This window comes from Pollachius pollachius, assembly GCF_949987615.1.
Source record: "Pollachius pollachius genome assembly, chromosome: 12".
In the NCBI taxonomy this organism is placed as follows: domain Eukaryota; kingdom Metazoa; phylum Chordata; class Actinopteri; order Gadiformes; family Gadidae; genus Pollachius; species Pollachius pollachius.
In genome coordinates this window covers 16,849,317-16,862,864 of record NC_136945.1, presented here as the reverse complement: position 1 = coordinate 16,862,864, position 13,548 = coordinate 16,849,317, and the positions used below count along the sequence as shown (strand labels likewise).

Sequence of the window (13,548 nt, the reverse complement as noted above, 5' to 3'; positions counted from 1 at the left end):
AGCTTATAATATATCGATTAGGTGATAGGCTAGCGTGAAGCACCCGGTGATACAGCAACCACTTCCGTTTTGATGCATCAAACTTCCACAATAAAATACTTACTAAAATTGGGTAAACTGAGTTGTTGAAACAGGCACTGATTTTGATAACAAAAAGGCAGTACGGTTTTACTTTTAAATATAAAATATTATACGATTAAAGATGTGAGGCATTTTCTTATGCCACACGTTGGGATATGGAGGATGACAGCCAATCAGTGTTCATCTAATAACACAATTATCATTTAAACAAGTTGTGTCTCCTCTGTTTCTCATCACTTGTATCTTGATTAACTATTTATACGGGACAGGAAATATCTTGTTATTATCTATACGTGTTTGTGTGTGTGTGTGTGTGTGTGTGTGTGTGTGTGTGTGTGTGTGTGTGTGTGTGTGTGTGTGTGTATAGTTATATATACTTTTAAATTAAATCAACTTCACGTCAGGTTTTTTAAAAAAAAACATTAAAAAAAAACATGAAATGCTGCAGACTCCAACATCTTTGTAATGTAGTCATTAGAGCAAATTAGAATCAACCATGTCTGTTGTATGAGATGCAATATAAAGCCAGGCTCTGAACCTTTACATTTACAACACTAGAGGGCAGTAGGATGCAGCATAACTGCGCTTTTAATTTGCATCTCGTCGTCCACGAAGAAGAGTCGGCAGTCCTCCGCGGAAGTGCACGAACATGGTACGACCCATGTGTTGCTGTAGTCTTTCCATTCATATTCAAACCTTAAATATCATGGATTTAATTGCTTGTAAAAGTGACGTGATTGCGTTGTGAGATTGGATAATCGATCCGTGTGGGGTCCTACTCTAGTCAAGCTAAAGGCAACGTTTAAAGATGAATTTGCATGGCTAGCCTTAGCTCACGTTACCTAGTGTTCTAGGACTGCAAACATCTGTAGCTCCTGTAGTGTGTTAATCCTTTTATTTGCATAGGTCCTGGAAAACGGAACGCTGGATACCAGTATGACTAAGGAAAACCCATGGACTATACCTCCCAATGCTCCAGCATGCATGGAAAAACACTTGGACTGCGCGCAGTACAGGGCAGGTAATGAGATCTTAAAATGGCCAATAATGCACGTGTTGCTGCTTCTTTAATACATTTTTAAATGACCCGATTTTCTTTCGATTTTTTGGGATATGAGGAAGTTAACCGTTGTTTGGATTTGCTCTGGTTACAGCAAAAAGCTATGCTCCATTGAATGTGTCATATAAATTCGCTTCATTGTTATCCAGATTTTTTTTTCCATTTTTTTTCTTTCTAGATGGCACACTGCTTCTGGGGGCCTCCAGTCTAGCGGGCAGGTGCTGGTTGGGCTCGATATGGGTTTACAATGAGCCCGGAAAGGCCCCAAATGAAGGATTCTGCAAAGCTGGTGTACAGACAGAGGCTGGCATCACGGATCTTAAATGGGTGTCAGAAAAAGGTGTCCTAGTTGCATCTGATTCAGGTGAGTGGAGAAGAAGATTGCAAAATATATATAATAATAGCTTAGTACCCATTAACTATGATTTTGCTTTTCTTATGTACATTTGTGTGATCGCTTTGCAGGTGCGTTGGAGTTATGGGAGCTGTCAGAGGACGAGCATTTGTTGGTGAACCGCTTCAGTAAACATGATCATGACAACATCATCACCAGCGTGAGCCCCACGGTTGGTGCCAGCACTGCTGTCACTGGCAGCATGGACTGCCGGTTAGATTACATTTTCTAACTCATCTAGTTGCCCATAATAAGCAGTCTAAAATGTAAATGTCACCTTTCTGAGTTTTAGTATTATACTGACTTCATGAGTGTGTATTCCTTTCCTGTAGAATCAAGATCTGGGATCTTGCTCAAGAGACGGTGGTCACCACGTACAATGGTAAGAAGACAACTTCTTGGAATGGGTGTGATTCTTGAAGAAATTATTATGTTTTTGCAAAAGTATCCTAAATGTGGAATATTTAAGTCATTGTTTTACACATTGCAAAGCCTATTTTATTTAGTATTTAATGTTCTTAATGGCAATTTATTGTAAGTTCTATTGTGTCATTTTGTCATGAATAATTACTATGAAGTAATTGATTCCTTGTTACAGCTCACACAAAGCCAGTCAGCTGTGTGGCCTGCAGTCCACTAGAGGACGCTCTCTTCCTCTCCTGTGGCCAGGTACGAAATTATTGTCCCTAATTGGCATGCAAATACTATCACACACTATTATTACCCAACAATTATTACAAAGGTGGCACCAACACGTATGCAAGACAAAACAAAAAGCTGTGGCCTAAGGGTTCAACAAACGATGTGAATATAATTGGTTTATGAGCCTATGAATCTCGTTTTGGAGCGTTTGAGTGCTGCTTAACCCATTTGTGCCGGCTGCTGCGCGGCGCAACACTGTATCTAGTAGATACAATGTTGCGCCGCACAGCAGCCGGCACAAATGAGTTCAATGATGTCACTACACGCATTATATTTATCATGTATTTTATTACCGTGGTATCTTTAATAAGCAATGGATACCCAGGGGGATTTCTGTCGGTAGACTGCTAACCTTTAGTCTTCATGCAGGATGGCCGCCTCCTGGTGTGGGACACAAGGAAGCCAGACAAGCCAGCCTTGCGAATAGGTGAGTTGCAGCTAAGGATACCTGTATTTTCTATATTTAACCACCGCCTCGTAGCGGGCCTAGCAGCCCCTTATTTAAACCTTAGTTATTATTATATATTAGTTATTATATATTTATTTTATTCTAATAATTCATGTCCAGTATTGTAGTTTATTTGTTTATTTAGGCTTAGATCTCTCACTTGTGTTTCTTTTATACTTTTACTTTCCGTTTATATTGCACTGTGGAAGGAGCCTGAGACTTATGAATTTCATTGCCAGCAACTGCATCTGAAATTGTTGTGTGTGTGTGTGTGTATGAAAATAAACCATCTTCAATCTTACCCGGTGGCTGATTATTGATACCGGCGCCTCATCCCATTGCCTTGCTTTTCTGTGTCAGATCTGGAGGCCCCTGGCTGCTGTCCCACTTCCGTGGCCTGGCACCCTAATCAAATGAGCACTATTGCTTATGGTAAGGCAGTGGATGATTGTCTTTGGTCCTTTCCCGGATGAAATCCGCTGGGTGATGGTTGACCCGTGTGTTGACGACAGCTTGCGCTCCTCTCTCTTAGGTGACGAGTTGGGTCGAGTGGCGCTGAAGGATTTACAGGGATCCCAGCCCACCCTGACGAAGGCCATCCACAACCGCAGAGTCACCGGTCTAGCCTTCTCCACACACAGGTAAAGAACGACACACGAGTGCTGCGCTCGGTCAAGGCACTCTCATATTCAATTGCGAAAAACATAAAAGCTTACTAAAATAAACGTATGCTTTTCTTGCTACAACAGTACCCCCTTGCTAGCATCCGTCAGTGATGACTGTTCCGTTGCTGTGATGAACGCTGAACTTGCAGAACAGTAAGTGGCTGTAGTTCTTACTCTACACCTTTTTTTTTTTTTTAAGTATAATACTAGCAAAACGACGCCCTCACCGACGCATTATCGTCGCCCCCCACAGGTTGAGAGACAGGCGGCACCAGGACTTTGTGAGGGGGGTCTGTTGGCTCCACGGCGGCTCTGACTCTCTGACCACCGTCGGCTGGGACCACCAGGTGCTTCATCACACGGTGGGGGCGGCGGCCGAGGCTCAGACCAGCGCCCCCTAGAGGCCGGCCGAGGTCCAACCAACCATGACGTCTATTGACTTCTGAAATACCGTCACTTTGAAAAAGAAAAAACGTGTTTTTCTACACTTATTTCGTTGGATTGGGAGATCAATTCCAATGCGTTTTCAAAGTTTTGCTTATTTGTTTGGAATGGCGCCTTATCATTGTTTAATGCTGTGGGGCCTTGGCCTGAAAGTATTCAAATACTGTAGTTTCTGCAATTTCTATCAACTTTTTGACTGTATAATATGACTTGGCACTTGAATTCAATCTGTAATATTGAAGTACATACAAAACTAAGAATTTTATTGTCTTTATTTTGTATTTGGGTTCATCCAATAAATAAAACTTTACTTAGAGAATATATTATAGGAGTTAATGCATGCTATTGCATGCTTAACTGGCTGATATGGTTACCTGGTAACCTGCTGATTAAGCGACGTTGCAACACTCCTGTCCTCTGCTTATTAGAACTGAGCTGAATGGGGCTTTTACAGTGAAGCCAGCAGGTTTCTCCTTTGAAGTTGAAGTTTAAATCAACAGTACACTGGCAGGACCTGACTTGAATGAATTACAGCAGCAAACACTTGACTTTTAGAAGGCGAGCTGTTTCCTTTAACCCTTACTGGTTCAGCCGAGTTGATCGGATGATCAACTCGGCTGAATCAGGAGTGCAAGCGGGCAGTTAGGGTCATCACAATCCCATAAAGGTTGCATATAATCCCATAAAGCAATTTTTTCATTGTTAAGCCTCTTGTACACAGATTTAGACCACTTACTTGGTACTATAGTATACTATGATGGCTTGGTGGCAACAGCTAATATGTGATACTATACTAATTGTTAGTACCCAACTTGATGTTTCAATTAACATTTTTTACACAAAAATAATAAAATTGCATATTTGAGGAGAAATTGAGAAGCAACAGAAATATTGGCGAGAAGATGGGGTTGGGCATTTGCTCAAGGATGCCTACAGGATTTAACCCAGTTCCAATAGACTGGAGTGTTATGGTGTAACGCATTTGCCTCTACATAATGTATGGTAAGTTACCAGATGAGAAAGTAACCCAAAGAGGAGAATATCTCAGGCTTACTAGCTTAATTAGCACTTCTAAGGTTGCAATGAGCAATCTGATTGACAATTTAAATGTTTTATTCATTTTAAGAGTTTTATTTACAGACTTTGTTATGTTGGTTAGTATTTGGTCCATTCTTTCAATATATATATTTACAGTTCAGACAGTTGCTGCTACAATAAGCATTCAAATAGATATACTACACTTGTATATCTGCTCTCAATATTGGCATGTGCAACACAATCAGAAGCTTTTCTGATTTCTTCATCATTACACAAACTGATAAACATCAATTTGATGTACGTTTGAAAACATTGGTAGATACAAAACAAGAGCTTATTTTACTTCTGTAGAACGTATAACTTTTGCACATCATATCTTAACATAATGATATCTTATTAAATGAATCAATCCTGTCCCTCATCTAAAAAATTGGTTATAAAGTCCCGTGGACTAAATAATCATTAATTTGTTATGCAACATTAATGATTTACAAACTAATTATGTAACAACTGCATTGACCTTTGAAGCCTGAAAGAATATAGCAGTACTTATCCATCATGCAGCATTCCATATTATAAATACTATGGAACATATCAACATTTTCAATCAAGATCTTGTTAAAATAACATCAACCAAAAGCAAAAGAAAGGTTGTGGTAACAAGGTAATAATGAACTTTGGTACTGATAAAAATGCAACAACCAGTGGCCACTGATGCCAGTCAAATTTGGTCCACACATTCTTTTTAGTCTTTAAAGAATGTGTTGCATATTTATAGAGCTTGTGCAGGCTCCCCTTTACTCACAACGGTAATGGGTTGCTTGGTTCCAGGTCGCACTGTGATCGTCATACCATGTTGCTTTGACTTTGTCTCGCTGCTGAAAGAAAAAAGAAAGGAAAACACAATGATTATTATAAGTTATTGAAATCATTCATATTATATATATATATATATCAACCCCAACTTCTTGATGTAAACTCGTCATTGCAAAACAAAGGAACCTTACCTTGAGGCTGAGGTGTTGTCCTGTTGTTTTTTGGCCACTTTAGTTTCCAACTCCCGCATGTCCAGCTTTGCGTTTTTCGTAGGGAGCATATAGTTCTTGTTATTCTGTGGCGTGGTTCTGGGAGTAAACGGGATTATTGTGTCCTCGTCAGACATGGGGGAACCCCATTCGTCGTTGCTAGACTCCATCTCTCTCTTTGGGCTAATTTTGCTGTCCATCTCCTTCATCTTTTTCTGCAAAATGCTTAAGAGCGTGGCCTGGCTCTCTGAGACATCGGGCAGCGGCTTCTGGACGGGCAGCCGAGGCAAGGTCTGGTACACCAGTGGTTTCACATCTGGGGCCGGAGCCGGACACGGAGGCGGGGACAGAGCGGGGGCCGCGGGTTTAGGTTTGGGAGGAGGAGCCGGGGTTGGAACCTGGGAAGGAGCCGGTGCAGCTAGTTTGGGTGGAGGAGCTGGAGCTACATAGACAGGTTTTATTATTGGTACTGGTGCCTTCTTTTTCGGAGGATCGGGTGGAGGAAAGTCCGGAGGTAAATCCATAATGTCATTGAAATTAAAGTTGGAAAACTCCGGTGGCGGAGGGAGCAATGTCATGGGTGTTTCTGGTGGATTGGCCTCACTCTTTCTGTAGTCGGGTGACGGGCTGGCTTGCTTGACCTCTTGCTTCTCAGAGGCTAGTCTGCCGAACAACGGGGATGTCCCCGCCGTTGACGACCCGCCAAAAGCTGGAGTGCTGGGTGCCGCTGGACTCCTGACCGATGGAGGGGCGGGGTGGAGTGGTTGGGTTTGTTGTGTTGACGTGGGCCCTGCAGCGCTGTACGTTGACCTTGAGTCCTCTTCTAGTCCATTCTCATGGGTCGTTGAGGAAATTGAGTTTGACCTTGGTGTGACAACAAAGGAGTTGGGAGAAGAGTGTCTGTGCTTAAAACTAGTCTTGGGTGATCTGTGTTTCTCCCTTTCCTTTGCTGCTTGCAACAGGGCGAAGGGAGAAGTTGAGGACCCACTTGTTTCAGGTCCCTTTAAGTTCCGCAGTTTGCGATCTATTAGGGGGCTGTAATTGCCCCTCTGACTGACTTTTAAGAGACCTTGAGTTGAAAGTTCTTTGCTCAACTTTGTTGATACTGGAGGAAGAGACGGCGCAAGGTCCTTTTCCTGTAGGCTTGAAATATCAGGTTTAGCCTCAGGCTTAGGTTGCGACTGTGCTGTCTTTGCTGCAATGTTAGCTTGAGGGTTCATCTTGGGTTCTTTGTCCAGCTGGGTTTCAGCAGGGGCAGCACCACGGCTTGGTTTGGTTGGTGGGGTAGGTGAGGCTTTTCCATCTACCTGGACAGCAACGGGACTAGAGGGTTGTAAGAGCAAGATCTGCTTTGGTCTTGGGTCAAAGTCCCCCTGCCCACTGAGAATGGAGGTTTTGGGAGCATTGTACAGCTTAGCATTATTCTGGGGATTGAAACTGGAGGGGGTGTTCATCTGGTGGGAGGCAGCAGGAGGATATGGCTCGATGAAGGCGTCGGTCCCAGCGATCGAAGACAACCTAATGGGCGTTAGGGGCGGTGCTTTCTTTGGCTTTTCAGAAGGGGGTTTGGGTGGTGCAAATTTTGGGCAATCTGGGAGCTCTGGAACCACGCTTGGTGGTGGTGTAGAGATTGGGGTGGAGGCACTGGAGTAAGTTGACGGAGGCTTCGGAGTAGTCATGGGTGGGGGTCTTAGCAAGGTGAGGTCCTGTAATGCTGGTGGCTCTGAAGGAGGTTTTGGAGGAGTCATTGGAGGGGGTCTTAGCAAGGTGAGGTCCTGTAATGCTGGTGGCTCTGAAGGAGGTTTTGGAGGAGTCATTGGTGGGGGTCTTAGCAAGGTGAGGTCCTGTAATGCTGGTGGCTCTGAAGGAGGTTTTGGAGGAGTCATTGGTGGGGGTCTTAGCAAGGTGAGGTCCTGTAATGCTGGTGGCTCTGAAGGAGGTTTTGGAGGAGTCATTGGAGGGGGTCTTAGCAAGGTGAGATCCTGTAATGCTGGTGGCTCTGAAGGAGGTTTAGGAGGAGGCATAGTAGGCCGCTGAATCATTGCCCTGGTAGGGCTGTCTAGTTCCCCCATGAAATCAGGTGGAGGGAGGATAAACTGTGTGGGTGGGGGTGGGGGCGCCACAGAAGGCGGAGGGGGAACAAAAATGTTCCCCTCAACAGGATCGTTCAAAGATATAGCCGATCCAATGGACAGTCGATCCCCTTCTGCAAAACAAGACAGAAAACATTGTAGTTGTATAGCCTAGGACTATAAGCGCTGCATGCAATAAGCTTGTCGAAACAAACATGAAGGCAGAGTGTGTTTGTGATGCATTTTTATTTTAAATGCCAACTTTAATGCACATTTTAATGTCAACATTAAATAGAGGAGTTAATTATGAGCATCCACACAATGTCTTTATTGCGAAGACATAAATGATGGAAACTGTTAGCATGCAGCGATCACAAAGATGGGTGCATGACATCCTATTATATTATTTTAATAACATGCATTCACTCCACTACTTTGTTAATCCATTTGTGGGCCAGCTCGGACACAATTGAAATATACATTAAATTGGGAAAGAGTCTGAGGAAACATTTTTCTGCACTATATTTCAACTCTATATGGAAGCAATCTCTGTGACGGTGCTGAAGTGTGATTGGTCAACCAGGTTAATCCTCACCTTTCATATCACCCTTTAGTCCGTTGAACGTAGAGAAGATAGGGACCGTTGGGGTCGGAACCGCAACCCCATAAACACTTTCAGACGAGGACTTTTGGGGAAGAAATAATGGACAATTAGCCTCCGGGATATAGTTTAAACAAACACAGGAGAAGTCAGCCACAAGAGGTTCTGCTCTACCGGCTGCTAGAACATATTGTGAACAAACCAGTTCTTTGTGACAAGCCTTTGTGACAAGCCGAGACTGTGATACCAAACATTCTTGGAAATAGTTCAGCATTTCTAAGTCTCGTAGACGTATAAGATTGTATCAGTTGTTGAATCCTTGAACCCACTGTCTGTCATCCGATTGGATGTTTCAGCTTCTTATACGGATTTCAGTTATGCAAAAGTTATATTACTTCGTAATCGCTTATTACTTTTTCCTTGTGACAAGATGCAAGTTCACCCTTACAAAAAAATGTAACGCTGTTATTACAAAGCTATAGCCTCTCATTTTGCAGTTGAGGTAATTGTAATAGCATAACGTTTAATCATCAGCCTTAGTCACACCTTTTCGAACAAGGAAAGGGAAGGGAGGAAACACCTTGTATTAGCGTCACAGGGAGTGTTGAACACATATGACTACGTTCAAGTAATAAAATGATATGCTGTCATTTAAGAGACATCTGCGTGTCTGTGTGTGTGTGTGCGTGCGTTCATGGGTGTGTGAAGGAGGGAGAAACAGACGGAGAATGAATAAGAGTAGGAGTTTGTGTTCTAGTCACCACTATATATAAACACAGACATTGTTGACTCAATAGAGGTACAACAGAATAAACATGTCCTTCTAAAGGGCAGTTTAAACAGAATATTCAAGCTAAGCTTCCTCTCACAATTAGAGATTTGATGCGATAATCTGGAAATGACGACGACCTGTTATCGATCACTAAAGATCATGATAGTAGGCATTTTCACATGTCCTGTCCTTACTATCAACTATTTGATAAGAAGCTAAAAAAGTCAAGGCTAACATATGTTTTCCGAGTCAACAATGACAATCAGTACTAAATGCAGTACATTTGCCCTGCATTAGACTGAAAGTGGTTAAGAGATAAACTATCTATCTGTAGTCTTTAATAATGGGATCTGAATCACAAAAAACTCAAACAACATTAAGTACTCAATGCAGGACTTGAGTCATTTTGCATAACAAGCATTGCCTTTGTTTTGATTGGCAGAGACTGGAAGTTGTTGAAAGCTGGCTTTCAAAAATGGAAAAAAACTGGGGAAGGGTAGAGTTGTTCAATTCATAAATCATTCATTTATTGTTCACCAGATTTGTTCTCCCTATCAGTGCAAATCTAAGAACGATTCTGGTTGCTTAGCTGCCCTGTCGATTAGGATATATAATTCAAACAGACCCAACCCCTCATCAGGTCGTCCACGATGGTGTGATCCCTGTTATTATAGCTCAGTAACAACACAATTCCTGTCTAATACAGACGGTACGGCAGTTTGCACTGATTTGCAGGCAACACAACAGAAACTGCGGCGGCTGCATACTTTTTCATTTGCGAAAAAACCAAAAGGTCAATCACATTTACTTGAAGGTGACAACTGTGACGTGCTAATCCATATCTGCCACGCCTCAGACGGAATTGCTGTCAATCATACGATGCGACGGTCCTAGCGACGAAATGCACGTTTCACAAGGGAGCGGAGGGCGAGTCGTCACACACGCCATATCAAACCCAGTTTGATTTCTTTTATGGATTTCTCGACAGTGACTCAGGTCTGGCCATGGTTGCGAGGAGCACTAAACCCTGCTCTGTTGTTCTGGGTGTGGCGGGCACGACGCATGCCACAAAGGCAGCACACAGAGTTCTCCCCGCGTGTGGGGCGTGTGCGACAACAACACAGAAGGAGGGAACGGCCAGAGGTTTACAGCCCAATGGCCGAAACCATTTAAACGAGTCTGCGTGGAAACAGTGATTCATGGTCGCATACACCTTGAGTCCCGTGGAGAAATCGAAGGCATGTGTCACGACAATCATTTAGAAAGAGAATTTAGAGAGAGAATGCCCTATTGGCTTTTGCATGGCAAGGGGAAAGGTTAACATGAGGGTTACGGTTAAGTGTTGAAGGAAGTAGTATCTTAGAAACAAAATATGAGGTTCTGTTTTGTAGTTCTGTTGAACATAACAAGACACACAGGTTCATGTATTGGGCAGCTTTTTTCACACGCAATCAAAATGTTGATGTCAGAAGATTAGAATGTGGCCATAATAGATATGAACATTTTATTAAGACGAAGACCTTCCAGAAACCCGCCCTAATCATTGATTCATAGGTAGATAATGTCGGTACACTAGTACAATGGAATGCAGTCACCTGTTAGTGTTACTTCTCAGCCATAACCCAGACTTGAAGCAACAGGGACGTTTATTAAAGAGTTGCGAATGTTTAACCTGAGGCAACAAAGCTGTTTGCTTAAGTTAGCTTACGATATTATGGTGTTTGACAGTGGGTCGGGGGCGCACTTTGGCCGTGCCTGTGTCTGGGATGGCCGACGAATCCAACATCAGCTCCATGTTATGTGAAAGGCCGTTCTCTGAAAGGACAAACAGAACCATTCACTTTATTTTGTTTGCTTAATCAGCTGGAAATCGGGGTAAGATTACAGTTTAGAATAAGATTTGAGATTGGGTTTAATGACACATGAAACAGGAAAGACAAATAGTGAGAATCAGTTGGCTTTACTTTCAAAGCTACGTTTCATTAGCTTAGCAGGGGGTTACCGGAGACTTCAATTGGTTTCCTCACATGCATGCCAGTAACAACGTCCTGTCAAGCTGTCTATTGTTCCTTACTCAAGTACTACAGTGTACTGCATTGGGGCATGACTGTGGAGACCTCTGTTGTTGGTTGTCAGTCAACATAAGCCATAAGTTATTCTATAGTCCTTCAAAGGTAGTTTTCCGGTTGACGACAAAGTGATTAAAGTAAGATTACTGTGTGATCGGCTTTCATTTAATGACCCATTCAATTTGTTAACCTTTGTATCAGTTCTCACCCAGCTTTAGCATCCATACATTACCATGAGTACAATTAAACAGCTTCTGAAAGTAACCAATTACAGAAAGAGGCTGTGTCCGCCTGAGGTCATTTAAAGACTTTTGACCCCAAATACTCAGCACCCTCTGTGTTCAACACCTGCTCATCATGGGGTCATTGTGGTTCCTTAGAGAAAGTGTCTCAAGCAATTACACTCTTTTTTTGTCACGTTGCAATGTCAAGCCTGCTGCTTTTGAGTAACTGTTGAGAGACAGGTCACGTCTGAGTATTTACATGCTTCTAGATACAATTTTCGGTTTTGTGCTAAATAATAAAGAATGAGGGGACTTATGATAAAAGATCTATGTTATCATGTCATGTTTGGTGAGCAAAGCCTACATAACAGGCCTACATTCATATGTTGTTGAATTGCCTATTCAACAGACAAATGGAAAAACACAGAGAAGTAATTTAGGTTGTTACATGCTTATAAAAGTCATATTTGGTGAGTGCTCCATGTCGATCTTTGGTCAAGATCATTTCTAATGTAAACATAACATTGAATATAAAATCATTTCCACTTGACTGGCCTACAATGTAAGCCTATCTAGTCACAAAACAATCTCCATCCTACTCTGGTCAAAGTCAACAAACAGCCGGTTCTTGCTCCATTCACCATTCTTTATACTCCAGTTAAAGGGTGGATCTAGACCAGGAAACAAATCACTCTCAATCAAATGATAGGGAATGGCTATCATATACATCAATTTAAATACGGCGCGCCTGTCTGCTTTGCATAGGCAAATGTTTCTGACTGTGAAGTCGTATTAATATGAAATTCTAGTTCTACTCAAACTCAGCTTCAAAACAATGTCACGGAGCATTAAAATAATGAAATGGACCGTGGGACCGCATAAACCCTGACCGGCTCATGTTACCTGTGGCATTCTGGACGACTCGTTACTCACTTCGTGGATTGCTACTTGTCTTTTAGTGAAGCAATCCTCAGAGAGATGAGAAGCATGCTAGGCATGTCACCGCTTTATGGATATAGTTTCAGACGGGTTTGTAAGGCTTTATAAGGCTCAGGGTTCGTGTAGATAAGCAATACCTTACGGCGGGGTTGATGTTAACTTCAAAAGCGCTCAAGGCTTCAGATTAAAAGTTGTGGATTCAGCCCGAACATGTCTATAACAGTCCATCTGTGAAAATGTAAAAGGTTAGTGTACTTACCCATCGTCTGGCTCTTAACAGGACTGTTGGTGTCGAAAAGGGATTGCTTCTTTCGACCCAAAAATTGCAACGTTCCCTTCTTCATGATTATTAAAGTTACGGTCTTACGTTAGATATGAATTGTTTATGAATATGAAAAAATACGTGTAGGCCTACCTAGCGCATTTTTTTGTTAAATCGTGTTCCCTTGCTCGGAAAAATAAACCATGAGCTCCACGGAGTTGTGGACGACAGGTGCACAGGCGGACAGACTGAACTCCACTCCAGTGATTTGATGAATACTTTGAGAGAAAATGGAGTTGATCCCGCCTCCGGGGCTGTCAGCGTCAGCCCTCTCGTTACGTGAGCAGGTGAGGCCCCGCTTTCTGGCAGGCGCACGCCTTTTATAAGGGGCCAATTAAGGTAACACCTGAACACCTGTATATCAGACATGTTAAGCAATAGGCTGTACTGTTTAGTGAAACGATTGTGTTTTAAGTAGATAGGCGAGGGGCTAAAAAGCGCTGGTAGCACTTTAGAATGAATAGTGAATAGCCTACATAATTATAAAGCATTGTTCTGACCTGGATCATGAGTAAACAATTAATAATCAATTATCAATATGATAATAAGATGGCTTAATGGTTTATAAAATAATTAATGTCATGTAAGTTAATGATTTACAAACCATTTACATTAGACCTAAATAATGCTTTATAAACATTGAATAACGCGGGAATACATTCAAGATGCTTATTGATGGGTATTAATGGAGG

At 42.3% G+C, this 13,548-nt stretch overlaps 2 protein-coding genes across 3 annotated transcripts; one reads left to right on the top strand and one right to left on the bottom strand.

The window, feature by feature from the left end:
- The first annotated feature begins 715 nt into the window (after positions 1-715).
- On the top strand, positions 716-4,041 carry wdr77 (WD repeat domain 77). Its single transcript, XM_079748404.1, has 11 exons — positions 716-733; positions 988-1,102; positions 1,320-1,505; positions 1,607-1,748; positions 1,868-1,917; positions 2,134-2,204; positions 2,607-2,664; positions 3,046-3,117; positions 3,218-3,326; positions 3,435-3,503; positions 3,604-4,041. The coding sequence occupies exons 1-11, from the start codon at positions 731-733 to the stop codon at positions 3,749-3,751; spliced, it is 1,023 nt and encodes a 340-aa protein (XP_079604530.1). The 5' UTR covers positions 716-730; the 3' UTR covers positions 3,752-4,041.
- An 868-nt stretch (positions 4,042-4,909) lies between these two features.
- Positions 4,910-13,044, bottom strand: LOC307083515 (uncharacterized protein). 2 transcript variants are annotated; one of them, XM_079747424.1, is made up of 5 exons: positions 12,794-13,044; positions 11,011-11,117; positions 8,525-8,615; positions 5,840-8,063; positions 4,910-5,710 (listed from the first exon to the last, which is right to left on the bottom strand). In XM_079747424.1, the coding sequence occupies exons 1-5, from the start codon at positions 12,876-12,878 to the stop codon at positions 5,605-5,607; spliced, it is 2,613 nt and encodes an 870-aa protein (XP_079603550.1). In that variant the 5' UTR covers positions 12,879-13,044; the 3' UTR covers positions 4,910-5,604. The 2 variants fall into 2 exon arrangements, with proteins under 2 accessions (XP_079603550.1, XP_079603551.1); XM_079747425.1 differs by having other exon boundaries at positions 4,910-5,707.
- Positions 13,045-13,548: the final 504 nt, after the last annotated feature.

Coding starts and splice junctions, on each gene's coding strand:
- wdr77 (XM_079748404.1), top strand. Junction 1,103..1,319: donor CTGCGCGCAGTACAGGGCAG/GTAATGAGATCT, acceptor TTTTCTTTCTAG/ATGGCACACTGCTTCTGGGG. Junction 1,918..2,133: donor GGTGGTCACCACGTACAATG/GTAAGAAGACAA, acceptor TCCTTGTTACAG/CTCACACAAAGCCAGTCAGC.
- LOC307083515 (XM_079747424.1), bottom strand. CDS start 12,878: ATGAAGAAGGGAACGTTGCAATTTTTGGGTCGAAAGAAGCAATCCCTT. Junction 11,118..12,793: donor TGTTAAGAGCCAGACGATGG/GTAAGTACACTA, acceptor TTGTCCTTTCAG/AGAACGGCCTTTCACATAAC. Junction 8,064..8,524: donor ACTAAAGGGTGATATGAAAG/GTGAGGATTAAC, acceptor CTTGTTTTGCAG/AAGGGGATCGACTGTCCATT.